The sequence below is a fragment of the Oncorhynchus masou genome, chromosome 30 (genome assembly GCF_036934945.1).
Source record: "Oncorhynchus masou masou isolate Uvic2021 chromosome 30, UVic_Omas_1.1, whole genome shotgun sequence".
Taxonomy (NCBI): domain Eukaryota; kingdom Metazoa; phylum Chordata; class Actinopteri; order Salmoniformes; family Salmonidae; genus Oncorhynchus; species Oncorhynchus masou.
The window spans coordinates 46,767,982-46,783,717 of NC_088241.1; the positions used below are offsets into that span (position 1 = coordinate 46,767,982).

Below are 15,736 nucleotides of genomic sequence, written 5' to 3' on the forward strand. Positions count from 1 at the left end.
GTTGTACCAGAAGATAACAATATCCATAAAAGGATGCTTAAAAGGATGTCACGACGGCACACCCTTGCATGCGAAGTCGCCTATAGGCTATATTTAAAACAGTAAAGTCCATCAGTAAACACGTTGTGTCTCTGTGGATGTGTCCTGGCTTTTGCCAAATGGCAACTGGGAAAAAACAACCTCCGAACAAAAGGCTCTACCGGACAATAGAAGAATGGCCTTATGCCATGAGCGCGCATACCAGTGTTTTCACTGGTAGGCTCCGGCCTTCGTCAATCACACCCACATGTGATTTGCATAAAGGAGTGGACTATAAAATCCGACATTGGTCAACTGCAGAGTTCTCGCTGGGGTAGTACTGTTCAGAGGTTTCATCACACACTGAAGTGGAAGTCCAATTTGAGAGAAGGCATTTACACCGCTTTTTGAAGAAGGACGAAACCTTAGGGACCAAAGGATTACAATATGAACCGGACAACCAACAGGCAAACCACCTCTTCATCCTCTTACAAGAGGATGTTCGGCGGCGAAGGACGGCCCAGTGTCGGGATGGCTCGGTCCACCTTGTCTAGCCGCCAGTACTCGAGCCCGGTGCGCTCCTCTCGGATGTCCTACAGCGTCTCCTCCGCTCCGCCGAGCATTTACGCCTCCAAGAATATCCGACTTCGCAGCAGCGCCCCGATGCCCCGGCTCTCGTCGGATACGGTGGACTTCGCCCTGTCCGATGCCATCAACTCGGAGTTCAAAGCCAACCGGACCAACGAGAAGGCGGAGATGCAGCACCTCAATGACAGGTTCGCCAGCTACATCGACAAAGTGCGCTTTCTGGAGCAGCAAAACAAGATCCTGTTAGCGGAGCTGGAGCAGCTAAAGGGCAAAGGCGCGTCCCGTATCGGGGATCTGTACGAAGATGAGATGAGGGATCTGCGGAGGCAGGTGGACCAGCTCACAAATGAGAAAGCCCATGTCGAAGTGGACCGGGACAACATGGGAGAGGACATCGAGAGGCTCAGAGAGAAGTAGGCAACGACTGTATTTAATTTTCTAAATGTCCCCCCCATCTCTGAAGCACTATGAGCTATTAATGCACTACACGTCCCTTTTCAGTTTGTTCCTCCAGACCTTTGTTGGAATGCATGAATTAATTTCCCCAAAATGTTTCTCTTGGCAACGGCCCATGCATTCTTTAGTTCTTTGTAAAGCCATTAGCCCACAGCCCCAGAACTACACGCAGATTACGGGCTTTTAAGCGCTCTTCACTGTCATAGCTTTAGCTGTTTTGTTCAAGGCCTGGATGCAGTTTTGCACTGAACATATTATGCAAACACGAAATACTTAAATGAGCTCATTCTTCCAATGGCAGCTTTCCAATAGACTATTTTAGCTGTTTTTAAAGAAAAGTGAACGATTTCCTTTCTTGTACTTCAGATAATTACATAAGGCAAAGAAGGCCTATAACGTTGTAGCCGACTGCAAAGAGTAAGTTATTGGTGAAAGTAACCTCAGATAAAGGACTCTAGATGTTATGGTGATATTAGTCTTACTCAAGAGTAGCACCACGGCCTTCCATACTCCAGGACTTCCTCGCCAAATGTGGGTGTGGCAATTGAAATGCATTATATAATACACTCCAATGCTATTCTCAGGCTCCAAGATGAGATGATCCAGAAAGAGGAAGCTGAGCACAACCTGCAGAGCTTCAGACAGGTATGGTAGAAAGTCCCATTCGCAGTACTCCTTCATTTGTTTCATTCATCTAAAAAAATGTGTTAACACAACAAACATTATTATTTTATACATGTGTGACGCCATCTCTTTATTTTCAACAGTAAACTACATAGTCCTGTTCATTTCATACTGAGTACTTGTTATAATTCTTTCCTACTAAAGCATGTCTTTTGAAATGTGACGATAAACTTCATGCCTGTTGACGTTGCTTTGTGTGGTAGCATAGGTCCCATGTCGATGTTTCACCTAAAGTGACAATCTCTTGGAACAGCCAGCCATGTTGGGTGTGTTGCAACCAACTCCATTTGACAAGTCATTTTGACACGAGTGTGTGTATGTAATTGTAAGATGCAGGGCTCCCTTGCAAACGAGACATAGGTCTCAGTGGCACGCCCTGGTAAAATAAAAACGTTTTTGCTGTTCACTCATGGAGGGAAGTGTTCAGTTTACATTAGAATGATTGTGCCTTTCCACTCATGCTGGCTACTCAAGTGTTACTCTAGACATTTTAAAAGGTATTTTGGGGATTTAGATAACATCTCCATTGGTTTTCATTAATTTGGTGGCTTTGCAGTGAGGAGCAGCTTTGTTACTGAGAACCTTGGTGGTTATCGATCCTCTCTTACACCTCAGTGGGCTCCCCATTCAGAATGCAGTCCCATTCAAATGAGCAATACAACTTTGTTTTGGCGAGAACATGAACTCGAGTGGATCGCCCTGATAACATATACGCAACCTAATCCCTATTCTTAGAATTATGTTTATACCTTATCAAGATGCCACTTTCTAGCCTCATTGTGTTTTTAATCTATTTGTTCTCCCCTTGGGGAATTGCCAGTGGGAACACTTAGAGGGGTGAGGTTGTCAAATATAATGTGACAAGAACCCAGCTGTTGACACGTCTGTCAGAACCGAACAGAGGAAGGTCCACAGCAGCTCTCCTCCATCCAGGTCTGGTCCGGGACAGCCACCGTGTCACTGTCTGCATTTTAAACACAGAGCTCAATGGACAGCTTTGTCCCAGTCGGAAATTATGGCAGGAAAGCTGATTCTCCAATGCCATTGTTTCTGTTCTGTTGATGAGGCGATGGAGAGGGGGGTTGTGGGCTAAATGACAAAGCAAGCTGTTGTCTGGGTGGGCGGTACCAGTGGTGGGGATGAGGGGTGGGTGAGCGGCACTGACTGACCTCGGCACACTGGTCGGCCGGCAGGCAGCAGATAAACTGACTGTTTGTTCAAGTACATCTGGCGCTGGCAACAAGGGCTCTCCACATCCGGGCCAGAGGGTGACAGAGCCGAGACCAGAAGCCAGCAATCTGTATGTGTCCAGCAGTAACGCACTTATGCTGGGAATAATTTTAAATTGAGCTTTATTGACATGAGGCTGATTTAAAAAAATATATATATATGATTATTTTCCCCCAGTAACTATGCTGCTTGTTCACTTATTCTTCATTAGGGTTTTTAAATACAGGAAAATACAGGAAACTGCTTCTGTGTGATTTAATGCCATGGTATACAGTAAGCTGGGCGTTTGGCTCAAGATGATCAGCACTGACAGGCCTTCAAGATGTGAAAAATGTGGGTGTAATACAATGCATTATACAGAAGTTACCTGAGACATGGTAAGGAGACCATGTCTCTGGATTTGGAAGATTGATTTAAAGGTATATTCTATAATATATTAGTTTATTTCCAAAATTCTATATACACACTTCACATTTGTATTTTTTCATCAGAAATGATTGCTTCATGTGTGTGGAAAAAAAAAATTTATATGGATTTTTTATAGATTTTAGGTGCATTTTTTTTAGGCAAAATGCTATAGCCATTGTTTACCTGACATGGAATGTTTTGTGTCCTGTATTTTTGACTCTGGTTGTCACACCTAGCGATCGATGTTAAGATGAATGCACTTAGTGTAAATCCATTTGGATAAGACCACCTGCTAAATGACTCATGATGTTATTGAATTATAACAAATTGTCACGTGTATAATTTGTACATTTCTTTGTTGGAAATTAGTTATTTGTTACAGTTGACTGAACTTGTCTTTGAGAGTGAGGTGGATATAGCATTTTGATATGACATGACACCCTCAAGTGATTTCAAACAAATACATGTCATTGAACAACCCATCCCATGATTAGATTTTTTTTTTCACTATTTAATTATGTAAAACACAGGTTAATTTACCAACATTTGTGAAAATGTGTAGATTTTTGGCATGAAACTCTTTCTATGCCATTTAGACTTATCCAAACATTTCATGTACAGGTGGGCCCAGGTTTGAACCCACTATCCAGGCATCGCAAGTGCCATGCTCCACCAATTGCGCTACAGTGGCCCATTTATGCCATGTGGACCACTATTTTCTGCAATGCCACTGTACGGGATCTAGAATGTGATGTAAAACTTTGTACTACATTTTTACTGTGTAGGATGTGGACAATGCCTCCCTTGCTCGTCTGGACCTGGAGAGGAAGGTGGAGTCTCTTCAGGAGGAAATCATCTTCCTCAGGAAGCTGCATGACGAGGTGAGACTGACAGTGGTTAACATCTCCGACCTTACCTGACACCCACACCTGTTCCAATGGATTGTGTTCATTAGGAAGCTGAATGACCAAGTCTCACCTGACACCTAACCTGTCCAGACAGACATCACAGATGACCATGGTGTTGTCACTTAACAGTCTGTTCATCTAACCTTACACCCCCACCTGTGCCAAGTTCGGACAGTCTGTCCGGCCGCCTCCGCCGTCACCAAGGCCTAAGAGGATCATGGTATTGGCCTGGCCAGCAGGGTCATTGCCATGGTGATTACACACTCTCAGCGGATCGGAAGTCTGGGATTTAATGTCTAGAGAATAAATGCATGGCAGGTGGAGCAAAGACTTAGATCAAGGAGGAACCCTCCCCCCGAATATACATCTCAAGTTACTCAACAACCCATCTACATTGAGTATACTGTAACAAACACACCTGTGACCACGCTACATTATTGGACGTTAGCCATTGAGGTAACCTTCTGATCTAAGAGTCAGTATTGTAACCGTCCTGCTCCTTTATCCACTCTGTAGGAGGTTGCTGAGCTGCAGGCACAGATCCAGGATCAGCATGTCCAGATTGATATGGATGTGGCCAAGCCTGATCTGACGGCTGCCCTGAGGGACGTGCGTGTGCAGTACGAGACCCTGGCCAGCAGGAACCTCCAGGACTCTGAAGACTGGTACAAGTCCAAGGTCCGTACCCCCTCACTCACACTATGGCTGTGTCCCAAATGGCTTTGGTCAAAAGTTGTACACTGAATGGGGGTGCTATTTGGGATGCATCTGTGTCCCCCTCACACTGTCTGTCGTTCAATCCCTCACACTGGCTTCGTGTCTCTTTAATCACAATGGAAGTTTATACTTTGAGAGGACGTAGTAGGTCTTGCTATGGAGCCGAACAACATCAGGGTTTTAAATCTTTGAAGATTGATTGCAAATGCTATTTCGTTAACTGTTTTATGAATCCAAAGCTGTCCTACCATGACAAAGCACAGTAGCAGTTCTGGTGCAGCAGTGATCGCTCTAGGGATGACAGAGTAGAAATGTCTAGCAGGACTATTCCTTGTAGGATTAGCGTTTCAGTCTCCTAACAGGCCAGATGGTGCTGTAGGGCTCAGTGGATTGAGTGGACAGCTGACCACTCACTGAGTCAATGACAATGGTCTGTGAGTGACCGCAGGGTGCATTGCTCTAAAGCATATTGATCTTCTCCATGGAAAACTAAATGGAAACATTTGAGGACAATGCGTATTGGATAAAAGGAAATACAAAGTGATTTTTCTAATGCTGTAGAAGTGTTTTCAGAGCGAGAGAGACAAATTGCCTGTTTTGCGTTAAGGCTAAACGTCTGGGCTTACAGCCAGGGTGAGAAAGAGGCTGAGCGTTCAGCTTTTAATCTCAGGGTTCAGGAGTAGAGCAGAGTTTTCTCACAAGTCCCTCTCTCTTGCTCACGCTCACCTTCTGTCTATATCCCCTTGCCTCTGAGACTCCCACACATCAATTAAGGCTAATTAAAAAGCCTTAATCTCCAATGATGACTAACAAGGCCTCTCTGCCCGCTCTCTTTCACACGCTCATCTATATTTATCTCTCCCCTTCACCCTCAGTTTGCTGACCTGTCGGAGGCTGCAAACCGTAACACCGATGCCATCCGGCAGGCCAAGCAGGAGGCTAACGAGTACAGGCGTCAGGTACAGGCCCTAACCTGTGAGGTGGATTCTCTCAAAGGAACTGTAAGTACTTTCCCTGTTCACTTCCTCTATTGACTGACTGACTTGGCCTTATTCCTTTCAGTGGAGCAAAGGGCCTCGTCGGGTTTGCTAGAGACTCACGAGCCTCTCACTCCAGAGGAAATGTAGTGTACTACTAGAGTGAGGAGTACTGGCAGAATCTCCTGATGAAATGCAACTTTAATGAAATGAGTGGTTTAATGCAAAAAATAGACTAGCAAAACCACCTCTGCTGACTGAGTGCATTCTGGTGTCCTCCCAAAGACTTGACTTTAACAACCCAGATGCAATACAATGTTAATGGAATTTCTGGAAGTGTCCTTGCAGAGAATTTTGAAATGTGTAGCATCAGACAATGACCTGAGACGATCAGTCATCTCTTATCAACCTGTGTAGAATGAGTCCATGGAGCGTCAGATGAGGGAGCTGGAGGAGAGCTTTGGCTGCGAGGCTAATAACTTCCAGGACACCATCTCTCGCCTGGAAGACGACATCAGGAACATGAAGGATGAGATGGCCCGTCACCTCAGAGAGTACCAGGACCTTCTCAACGTCAAGATGGCCCTGGACATAGAGATCGCCACCTACAGGAAGCTGCTGGAGGGAGAAGAGAGCAGGTGAGGTCATGATGGACAGATGCCCACCAAGCTGCTGGAGAGAGGGGAGCAGGTGACATAAGCAGAGAAAGTAGAGGGCAGAGAATGAGGGAGTAGCGTTAATGAGGGGGGGAGAGGTGTGTGTGTGTGTGTGTATGTATGTATATAGGGAAATATATTTGCCTGTTGGTGTTTGTCCACAATGTGTGTATTCGGTGTTTATGGTGGCTTATACAAGAGACAGATGAGTCAGGACTGAAACAAACAGGTTTTATCTTGTGTTCTCCTCTGGACTGTAGATAAGCGTATTAAACGGGCCTGTAAGGAAGATTAGTGTTTCAGTGGTTTGCATGCCAGTTTCTCAACTTCAGACGTCAAGCTGTGTCTAATGTGCTTTTCCTTCTCTATCTACCCCCTCTGTCTCTTCATCCCTCCTAGAATTACCACTCCCATGCCCAACTTCTCATCATTTAACCTGAGAGGTAGGTTCCCTTTAAAGCTTTAGAACAGAGCACTACCTCCTGTGGGAATGTTACTCGTGAGGATATACTTAACACTAGCATGACAACTTCACCAGGTAACCAGCAGCACTAGCCTCATGTAACTTCCGAGTGACGCATTTGAGCCTTTCAATTATGGATAGATGGGATTCTGAAAGTCCTCAAAGAAATTATGTAATGGAATGTAACCGCTTATATGGTGACATAAAGGTTGTATGCAATAATTCAATTCAGTTACCGATTTGACTAGAAAGGTTAATATGGTGTTGTATTGAGTGGAACATTTTTTTTTTATTGTTACCCTGTTTTCTCCCCAATTTTGTGGTATCCAATCGTTTTTAGTAGCTACTATCTTGTCTCATCGCTACAACTCCCATATGGGCTCGGGAGAGATGAAGGTTGAAAGTCAAGCGTCCTCCGATACACAACCCAACCAAGCAGCACTGCTTAACACAGCGCACATCCAACCCAGAAGCCAGCCGCACCAATGTGTTGGAGGAAACACCGTGCCCCTTGCAACCTTGGTTAGCGCGCACTGTGCCCAGCCCACCACATGAGTCGCTGGTGCGCGATGAGACAAGGATATCCCTACCGGCCAAGCCCTTCCTAACCCGGGCGACGCTGGGCCAATTGTGCGTCGCCCCATGGACCTCCCAGTCGCGGCCAGTTACAACCAAGCCTGGGCGCGAACCCAGAGTCTCTGATGGCACAGCAGTACAGCGCTCTTAAACACTGCGCCACCCGGGAGGCCTGAGTGGAACATTTCAATATCATTTTATCCAAGTTGCACTCTATTCAATATTTTGTCTTATTGCAGAATCCATGCTGGAGGCAAGACCAATGATTGACAACCTGTCAAAGAAGGTTGTGATCAAGACCATTGAAACTAGAGATGGTCATGTAAGTACTAGACTCCATTTAAGTCTATAGAATTAAGAATGCATAACATCAGTGAAGGCTGAGTTGAAAGTCTGTCCGTTCGACTTTCATGTTAGACACAAGTCCACTGTGGCCTGATGCTAAGACATCACAAAGACACATACATTCTTATGACAAGTTATAATGCGTTATACCTGTAAGCTGCAAGTAAAGTGTTGCCATACTCACTATAACCTCCCTCTCCTCATCAGGTGATCAATGAGTCCACCCAGAACCATGATGACTTGGAGTGAACATCACATAGCATGTCTCTATTGAGAAGAGAAAATAGTTAGCAGCAGCATACTGGGGGGAAAATACACTGTCTGGGGATGAGGAGAAAGCAAAATGGGATATTTCTGTTTGTGAGTAAAACTAAACAAAAACAGCTTTAAAAGTGCCTTTGACATGTTATGGTACTTGCTGATCTGGTAGGGTTGTTGCTAGGTAGGATAGACACTGTTTAGAGGAGATGAAACCAGCTTTACTGAATGTTTCTGTTTGACCAGACACTGGGCAGTTCTCAAATGACACTTATTTTTTCTATGTTATAGTGCTCTACCTTTTTATAGGGCTCTAGTGAAAAGTAGTGCACTAAGGGAATAGGGTGTCATTTGTGATGCAACCACACTGAGTCTAGTTTACACTTGCGCTGTTAGACTTAGACCATAGCAACACTTTGAGCAATGGCTCTTTTTTTTCTATTCTAATTTACCAAAATCATGGGAAGGATTGAAGCACTGTTTCATGTACACAAACAAGACCAACACAACTGTCAACGCTTCTGTAAGTCAATAAAGCTTTGAGGAAAATAACATTTATTCTGAGGTGTCTTGAATTATACGACTTTTTTCTTTGGGTTTAATGGCCAAAGTACTCTTACTTTAATTATTTTTAATTCCAGGTCAGTCTCAATTCCTATGTTCGGTGAATTAATTTCCCAAGTCAATATTTTCACTGACAATTCCCCAAATTCAATTCCCTCAGGCTTTCAGGCTGATCATGTCAGTGTTCAGACAGCCTAGCTACACTGGAGATTTAGATAAGTTGAAATGATTTAAATCAAATCCTGCAGTCAATATTTGATACTAAGTGCATTCATTTCATCATGGGAAATGTAAAAATATGGAATAACAAAAATTAAAATGATTTTCCAATTCATTCTAATTTCAATTCAATAACTCATATTAAACAATTCTCCACTTCATGAGTGCATTCAAGAATTGGGGTAAATTCTAATTCAACCCTGCTAGTATGCTGTTTATTGATATTTATCTACTATAAAGTTCAAACTTTGACTTAAACACTCAGCCCTCTATACAATTGTCCTCTTGGTAATTATCAAGTCCACATCTGTTTCCTCTGCCTCTGCCTATCTCCTGGCCCGATACAGTGGAGGAAGTGACAGAGCATTATCAAAAAGTGACAGCGTAATGTCAGGTCCTGCTAACGCACAATAAGGCAACTTCCCAAACCCTGCTCTCTACAACCCCAGACAAGTGCATGAGCGAGCTAAATACAGCTGGGTAGAGTTGTCATTCTACCCTATTGAGTTTGGTGCATTTGGTAAGTAATGGTCACAAGGAATTTACTATACATTAAGTGCAAGATGCAGCTTAGCAATAAGGTGGGGGAAATGAGCACAAAACCATGGTCTCTACTAGGAGGCTAACAAACACAACTTCTTTCAAGTTTCTAACTTCCTCACTCCAACCCTTGTCCCTTCACACCAATCACAAGAAAGCTGGATCAAGAGCTCAGTCCCTTGATAGGCCCTCTGACCTCTATTTGGGGGTAACATTCCTGTGAGTATTCTGGAGCCGAGACAGCCAAATACCCAAAAGGGTGCTGTTTCGGGTCAGTGGGTTAGATCTCTATTCAGACTGCTTCATTCCAACTGGTGATGCTGTGTTGGTATCAGGAAATTTAGAGAGCTAATTTAAGCCCTATTCTCTACATAGCCTGGACATAAGTCCACATACTCCTGCTGTGTGGCAGAGTAAATGAGTAGTTCATAAATTGTGTTGGAGACCAGGTCTGTGCCCCAAATGGCATGCTATGCCCTATAGTGCACCACTTTTAACCAGGGCCCATATGGCTCTTGTCAAAAAGTAGTGCAGATAGGAAATATACTCAGGAACTACAGATTGTAGACTGTCTTTGACTACCTCCTAGTGGAAAATGCTGTGTAAAAGCGCATACACCCATACCTCGGCCTACCTAAATCATTCATATTCATCCCTCAACATGTTAGTGCTGCTCACATAAACCATGCATCTACACACTTTATTCTATGGTCATTTTTGTGGTAGCCTCCCACTGGGCACAGACGTTAGTTCGTCTAGTTTTGATTTACGTGAACTCAAGGTGAAATCAAAACATTTCACCATGTCATTGGATTTAGGTTCAAATGTGTGCAGAAAAAATATTCTTAAATGACGTGGAAACACATTGATTCAACCAGTTTTTACTTGTGGAAGGGAAAGGCATAAAGACATTACTTTTGCCAGTACGTCTCCGCACTATCATACTGTTGCATATTTATCAACCGATAGTTTTTATACGGTGAAACATTACGTTTATTGTAGCCTAAAACTTTTAAAAGAGAATTGTTGCCACTGGACATCCACAAATTAATACAAACCATTCGAAATTAGTTTACTATGTTACGTCTACTGCTGAGTCCAGATTAGCCATTTAACTCACTTAACTGCAGTCAAAGACGGAAGAGGAAACGAAACATCCCACTCACAATTTTTTTTCTGGTTCAGATATAGTCAATGACCTAAACAGACCGGACCCAGTTGCTATCGCATTGGTTCCAAAATGGGAGAGCCATTCCTTAAGCAGACTGGAACTGTGACAATTTGTCAATGGTAAACAGCCTGACTTAGACATTCATCCACCATCTTTGCTGTAGTCTTCTTTCCAAATAAGTGACAAACCTGAGGTGGGAATGGGAAAGTTTGTTTTGCATGGCCCGGTGCCTCGGTTGGTCTGGATTTAACCTAACATAGGTAATATTCCAGATGGAAACAACTTCAGAGTGCAAGCTAGTAAACGTGACCCCGTCTTAATTTATCTAAGTCTCGTCAGAGGTTGTAGCGGGCTTTCTTGTATGTGTCCCTGTCCAGTTTCATGTAAACTGTAGCTCTAGCCTTTAGCCCAGTCCCGATATTGCCTGTAATCCATGGTTTTGGTTTGGATACGTTGTTATAGTAACTGTGGGGATGACATCGTTTATGCACTTATTGATGAAGCCTGTGACTGTTGTGGTAGAGTCCTCAATGCTATCAGATGAATCGCAGAACATACTGTGGGGCAAAAAAGTATTTAGTCAGTCACCAATTGTGCAAGTTCTCCCACTTAAAAAGATGAGAGGCCTGTAATTTTCATCATAGGTACACTTCAACTATGACAGACAAAATGAGAAAAATCCAGAAAATGACATTGTAGGATTTTTTTTAATGAATTTTTTTTGCAAATTATGGTGGAAAATAAGTATTTGGTCAATAACAAAAGTTTATCTCAATACTTTGTTATACCCTTTGTTTGCAATGACAGAGGTCAAACGTTTTCTGTAAGTCTTCATAAGGTTTTCACACACTGTTGCTGGTATTTTGGCCCATTCCTCCATGCAGATCTCCACTAGAGCAGTGATGTTTTGGGGCTGTTGCTGGGCAACACGGACTTTCAACTCCCTCCAAAGATTTTCTATGGGGTTGAGATCTGGAGACTGGCTAGGCCACTCCAGGACCTTAATGCTTCTTACGAAGCCACTCCTTCGTTGCCCGGGCGGTGTGTTTGGAATCATTGTCATGCTGAAATACCCAGCCACGTTTCATCTTCAATGCCCTTGCTGATGGAAGGAGGTTTTCACTCAAAATCTCACAATACATGGCCCCATTCCTTCTTTCCTTTACACGGATCAGTCGTCCTGGTCCCTTTGCAGAAAAACAGCCCCAAAGCATGATGTTTCCACCCCCATGCTTCACAGTAGGTATGGCGTTCTTTGGATGCAACTCAGCATTCTTTGTCCTCCAAACACGACGAGTTGAGATTTTACCAAAAAGTTATATTTTGGTTTCATCTAACCATATGACATTCTCCCAATCTTCTTCTGGATCATCCAAATGCTCTCTAGCAAACTTCAAACGGGCCTGGACTTGTACTGGCTTAAGCAGGGGGACACGTCTGGCACTGCAGGATTTGAGTCCCTGGCGGCGTAGTCTATTACTGATGGTAGGCTTTATTACTTTTGTCTGTGTTCAATACAGGAAGGAAACAAACCAAGCTACTTTTCAAGTCTTGCGCAACTCTCAACAGTGTTACCCAGTTCCTAGATGGCCGTTCTTCTTCATTGCACAAAGGAATAACCTCAACCAAATTCCAAAGACTGGTGACATCCAGTGGAAGCGGTAGGAATGGACAACAAGTTCCTAAGAAGTATCGTTTCCCAATGAGAACTCACTGAACAGACAGAGACCTAAAAAACAAACAAAAACGGTTAGTCCTCTGGGTTTTGCCTGCTACATAAGTTCTGTTATACTCAGACATCAAAATCAAATCAAATTTATTTATATAGCCCTTCGTACATCAGCAGATATTTCAAAGTGCTGTACAGAAACCTAGCCTAAAACCCCAAACAGCAAGCAATGCAGGTGTAGAACCACGGTGGCTAGGAGAAACTCCCTAAAAAGGATTTCAATATCTAATCATGGCATGGGGTTGTTCAATAACAGACATTTGTTTGAAAGCTATCCCTTGATGGTTTCATTTCAGATATAAACAATCATTTTTTTTTTGCTATATAACATTTTATTTCTCACATACACGTGTTTAGCAGATATTATTGCGGGTGTAGCAAAATGTTTGTTTCAAGCTCCAACAGTTCAGTAATATCTAACCATACACACAAACTAAAAGTAAAGAAGGGAATTAAGGAATATAGAAATATTAGGATGAGCAAAGTCGGAGTGGCAAAGACTAAAATACTGTAGAATAGAATACAGTATATACACCACCATTCAAAAGATTGGGGTCACATAGAAATGTCCTTGCTTTTTTAAAGAAAATCACTTTTTTGTCCATTAAAATATCAAAGTGATCAGAAATACAGTGTAGAAATTGTTAATGTTGTGAACGACTATTGAAGCTGGAAACGGCTGTTTTTTAAATGGAATATATACAGTTGAAGTCGGAAGTTTACATACTTAGTTTGGAGTCATTAAAACTCGTTTTTCAACCACTCCACCAATTTCTTGTTAACAAACTATAGTTTTGGCAGTAGCGTGCCGTGGTTCTGGGGCCTGGGCCTTCAGTGAAGTCCTACACCGTCCCACCCAAATTAATCCACCTCTTCTTACCATCATTATGATGCCATGGCTCTAGACACTATACATTTAGACAGAAACGCAGTATAACCAGGCTTGCGTCACCTGGAAATTTACATTTTTATTCAGAGAATTGCAGGGGAAGAGTACAATACCTTTTCATTGTGCAGCTTCGTTGCCCTGCGTGCTTGTTTGTTGAGCTGTAGATCCACTCGGGTGTCCCCAAAAGTTTTCAAAAGCACCATTGTTTGTAAGTGCCCAGCCGTACTTTGGTGTCTCGTTGCTGCCTTGGTTAGACAACTCATGTTTGCAAAGCCAGTGTGGCTCCAAACACCAAATCGATCACTTGCAAATAATAGGCATTCCCAGCAGTACAGTTTGCAGTGCTTCTCGGAGCCTGTCTTTGTAGCGTCGGCTTTGTATCGTCGGCGTCTACGTCTCCTTACAATGTCTAACTTTTCTTGAAAAGTTTGTCATGAGAATGGCGTTATAATTATATCCTCGACCAAATTGATATCTTCTCCATCCGTCATTGTGGGTTGAAAAAACAGTTTAGTAGTATGCAAATTAATTTGTTGATCAATTTCAGTTTCCTAGTTTCCTAGTTGGTAATCCAATCAAAAGACGTGCAGGCACTACGCCTGCTAGCTGGCTCCTGTGTAACACTGGAGCCAGCCAGCAGGCGTACAATAGCCAACTCTAAAGCTGATTGGTTGACACTAAATTTTAATTTACATTCACTTTAAGCTACAAGCGCCCGCACTGTTGATTCTGAAGGCCTGAGGGCAGATTTTAGACCCCTGGCAACACATGATGGCTGAATATGATTGGATAAAATATCAAACATAAAGACCAGCCCTCCAAATCTCAACCTGGGGCTGGAAGCAGTGCAACCAAGAGGAACGCTATGAAATGAAGAGTGTAACTCTTACTCTGGGGAATAATTTAATACATATTTGTGGGAAAATATACTTTAAAAAAAAATATATTCTGATGATGTTTAGGCCAGCAGAGAAGGCCTTGCTGGCCCTGACGGCCCACCACTGAGTTTTGGTAATCTACTTTGTGCATGACATTTTTCCAACAATTTTTCCAAACAGATTATTTCACTTATAATTCACTGTATCACAATTCCAGTGGGTCAGAAGTTTACATACACTAAGGTGACTGTGCCTTTAAACAGCTTGGAAATTTCCAGAAGATGATGGTCATGGCTTTAGAAGCTTCTGATAGGCCGATTGACATCATTTGAGTCAATTGGAGGTGTACCTGTGGATGTATTTCAAGGCCTACCTTCAAATTCAGTGCCTCTTTGCTTGACATCATGGGAAAATCTAAAGAAATCAGCCAAGACCTCCACAAGTCTGGTTCATCCTTGTGAGCAATTTCCAAACGCCTGAAAGTACCACGCTCATCGGTACAAACAATAGTATGCAAGGATAAACACCATGGGACCACGCAGCCGTCATTCCGCTCAGAAAGGAGACACGTTCTGTCTCAAAGAGATGAACGTACTTGGGTGCGAAAAGTGCTGTTCACAAATGCTCTCCATCCAACCTCACTGAGCTTGAGCTGTTTTGCAAGGAGGAATGGGAACAAATTTCAGTCTCTCGATGTGCAAAACTGATAGAGACATACCCCAAGCGACTTACAGCTGTAATCGCAGCAAAAGGTGTCGCTACAAAGTATTAACTTAAGGGGCTGAATAATTTTGCACGCCCAATTTTTCAGTTTTTGATTTGTTAAAAAAGTTTGAAATATCCAATAAATGTCGTTCCACTTCATGATTGTGTCCCACTTGTTGTTGATTCTTCACAAAAAAATACAGTTTTATATCTTTATGTTTGAAGCCTAAAATGTGGCAAAAGGTCGCAAAGTTCAAGGGGGCCGAATACTTTCGCAAGGCACTGTAGTAGGTACCATGTGCTCTCTTGAAAAGAAAAGAAGAAAAAAAGTGACGGGATCTCTACATGTTGTTTATATGTTAGTTGTGGCATTTATTGAAATGCTAGTTCAAATAACTGTTACAGTTGTTGATGATTTGATGTTAGACAATGCAGTTCTGTGTTTTCTGTTATTCCTTAAGGGAGGGAGATGTAGGAGTAGTTACAAGTCCCCTTCCATAAGGGGGCGCAAGGTGACCGAGTTAATAAATACTGTGTTGAAGCCAGATAAAGTCATTCATATTTCCTACTAACTCTGATGTCAGTGTCTCTTCTCTTCATAACTTAACAATTCCATTGGTAGTAAGATGATATGTCCACCCACCCGGGGCATCGGGCCATGAGAAACAAACTTGCTCATTCCAAGGACAATAGGCTATGCAAGCATGTATGCATGCATCGTTTTCCTGGAAGTAGGCTTTTTATTTATTTTTTAACA

The 15,736-nt window shown here is 42.9% G+C and overlaps 1 protein-coding gene across 1 annotated transcript; it reads left to right on the top strand.

Moving 5' to 3' along the window:
- The first annotated feature begins 318 nt into the window (after nt 1–318).
- vim (vimentin) lies at nt 319–8,838 on the top strand. The gene is made up of 9 exons (XM_064949148.1): nt 319–1,019; nt 1,647–1,707; nt 4,170–4,265; nt 4,809–4,970; nt 5,885–6,010; nt 6,404–6,624; nt 7,042–7,085; nt 7,921–8,003; nt 8,234–8,838. Exons 1-9 carry the CDS (start codon nt 466–468, stop codon nt 8,273–8,275), a joined length of 1,389 nt encoding a protein of 462 aa, XP_064805220.1. The 5' UTR covers nt 319–465; the 3' UTR covers nt 8,276–8,838.
- The last annotated feature ends 6,898 nt before the right edge of the window (nt 8,839–15,736 follow it).

What these genes read in the sequence shown, in the direction of transcription:
- vim (XM_064949148.1), top strand. Translation starts at nt 466, where the DNA reads ATGAACCGGACAACCAACAGGCAAACCACCTCTTCATCCTCTTACAAG. An exon ending in AAGACTGGTACAAGTCCAAG is followed by an intron (nt 4,971 to 5,884) that starts GTCCGTACCCCC and finishes CTTCACCCTCAG; the next exon opens with TTTGCTGACCTGTCGGAGGC. An exon ending in CTCATCATTTAACCTGAGAG is followed by an intron (nt 7,086 to 7,920) that starts GTAGGTTCCCTT and finishes GTCTTATTGCAG; the next exon opens with AATCCATGCTGGAGGCAAGA.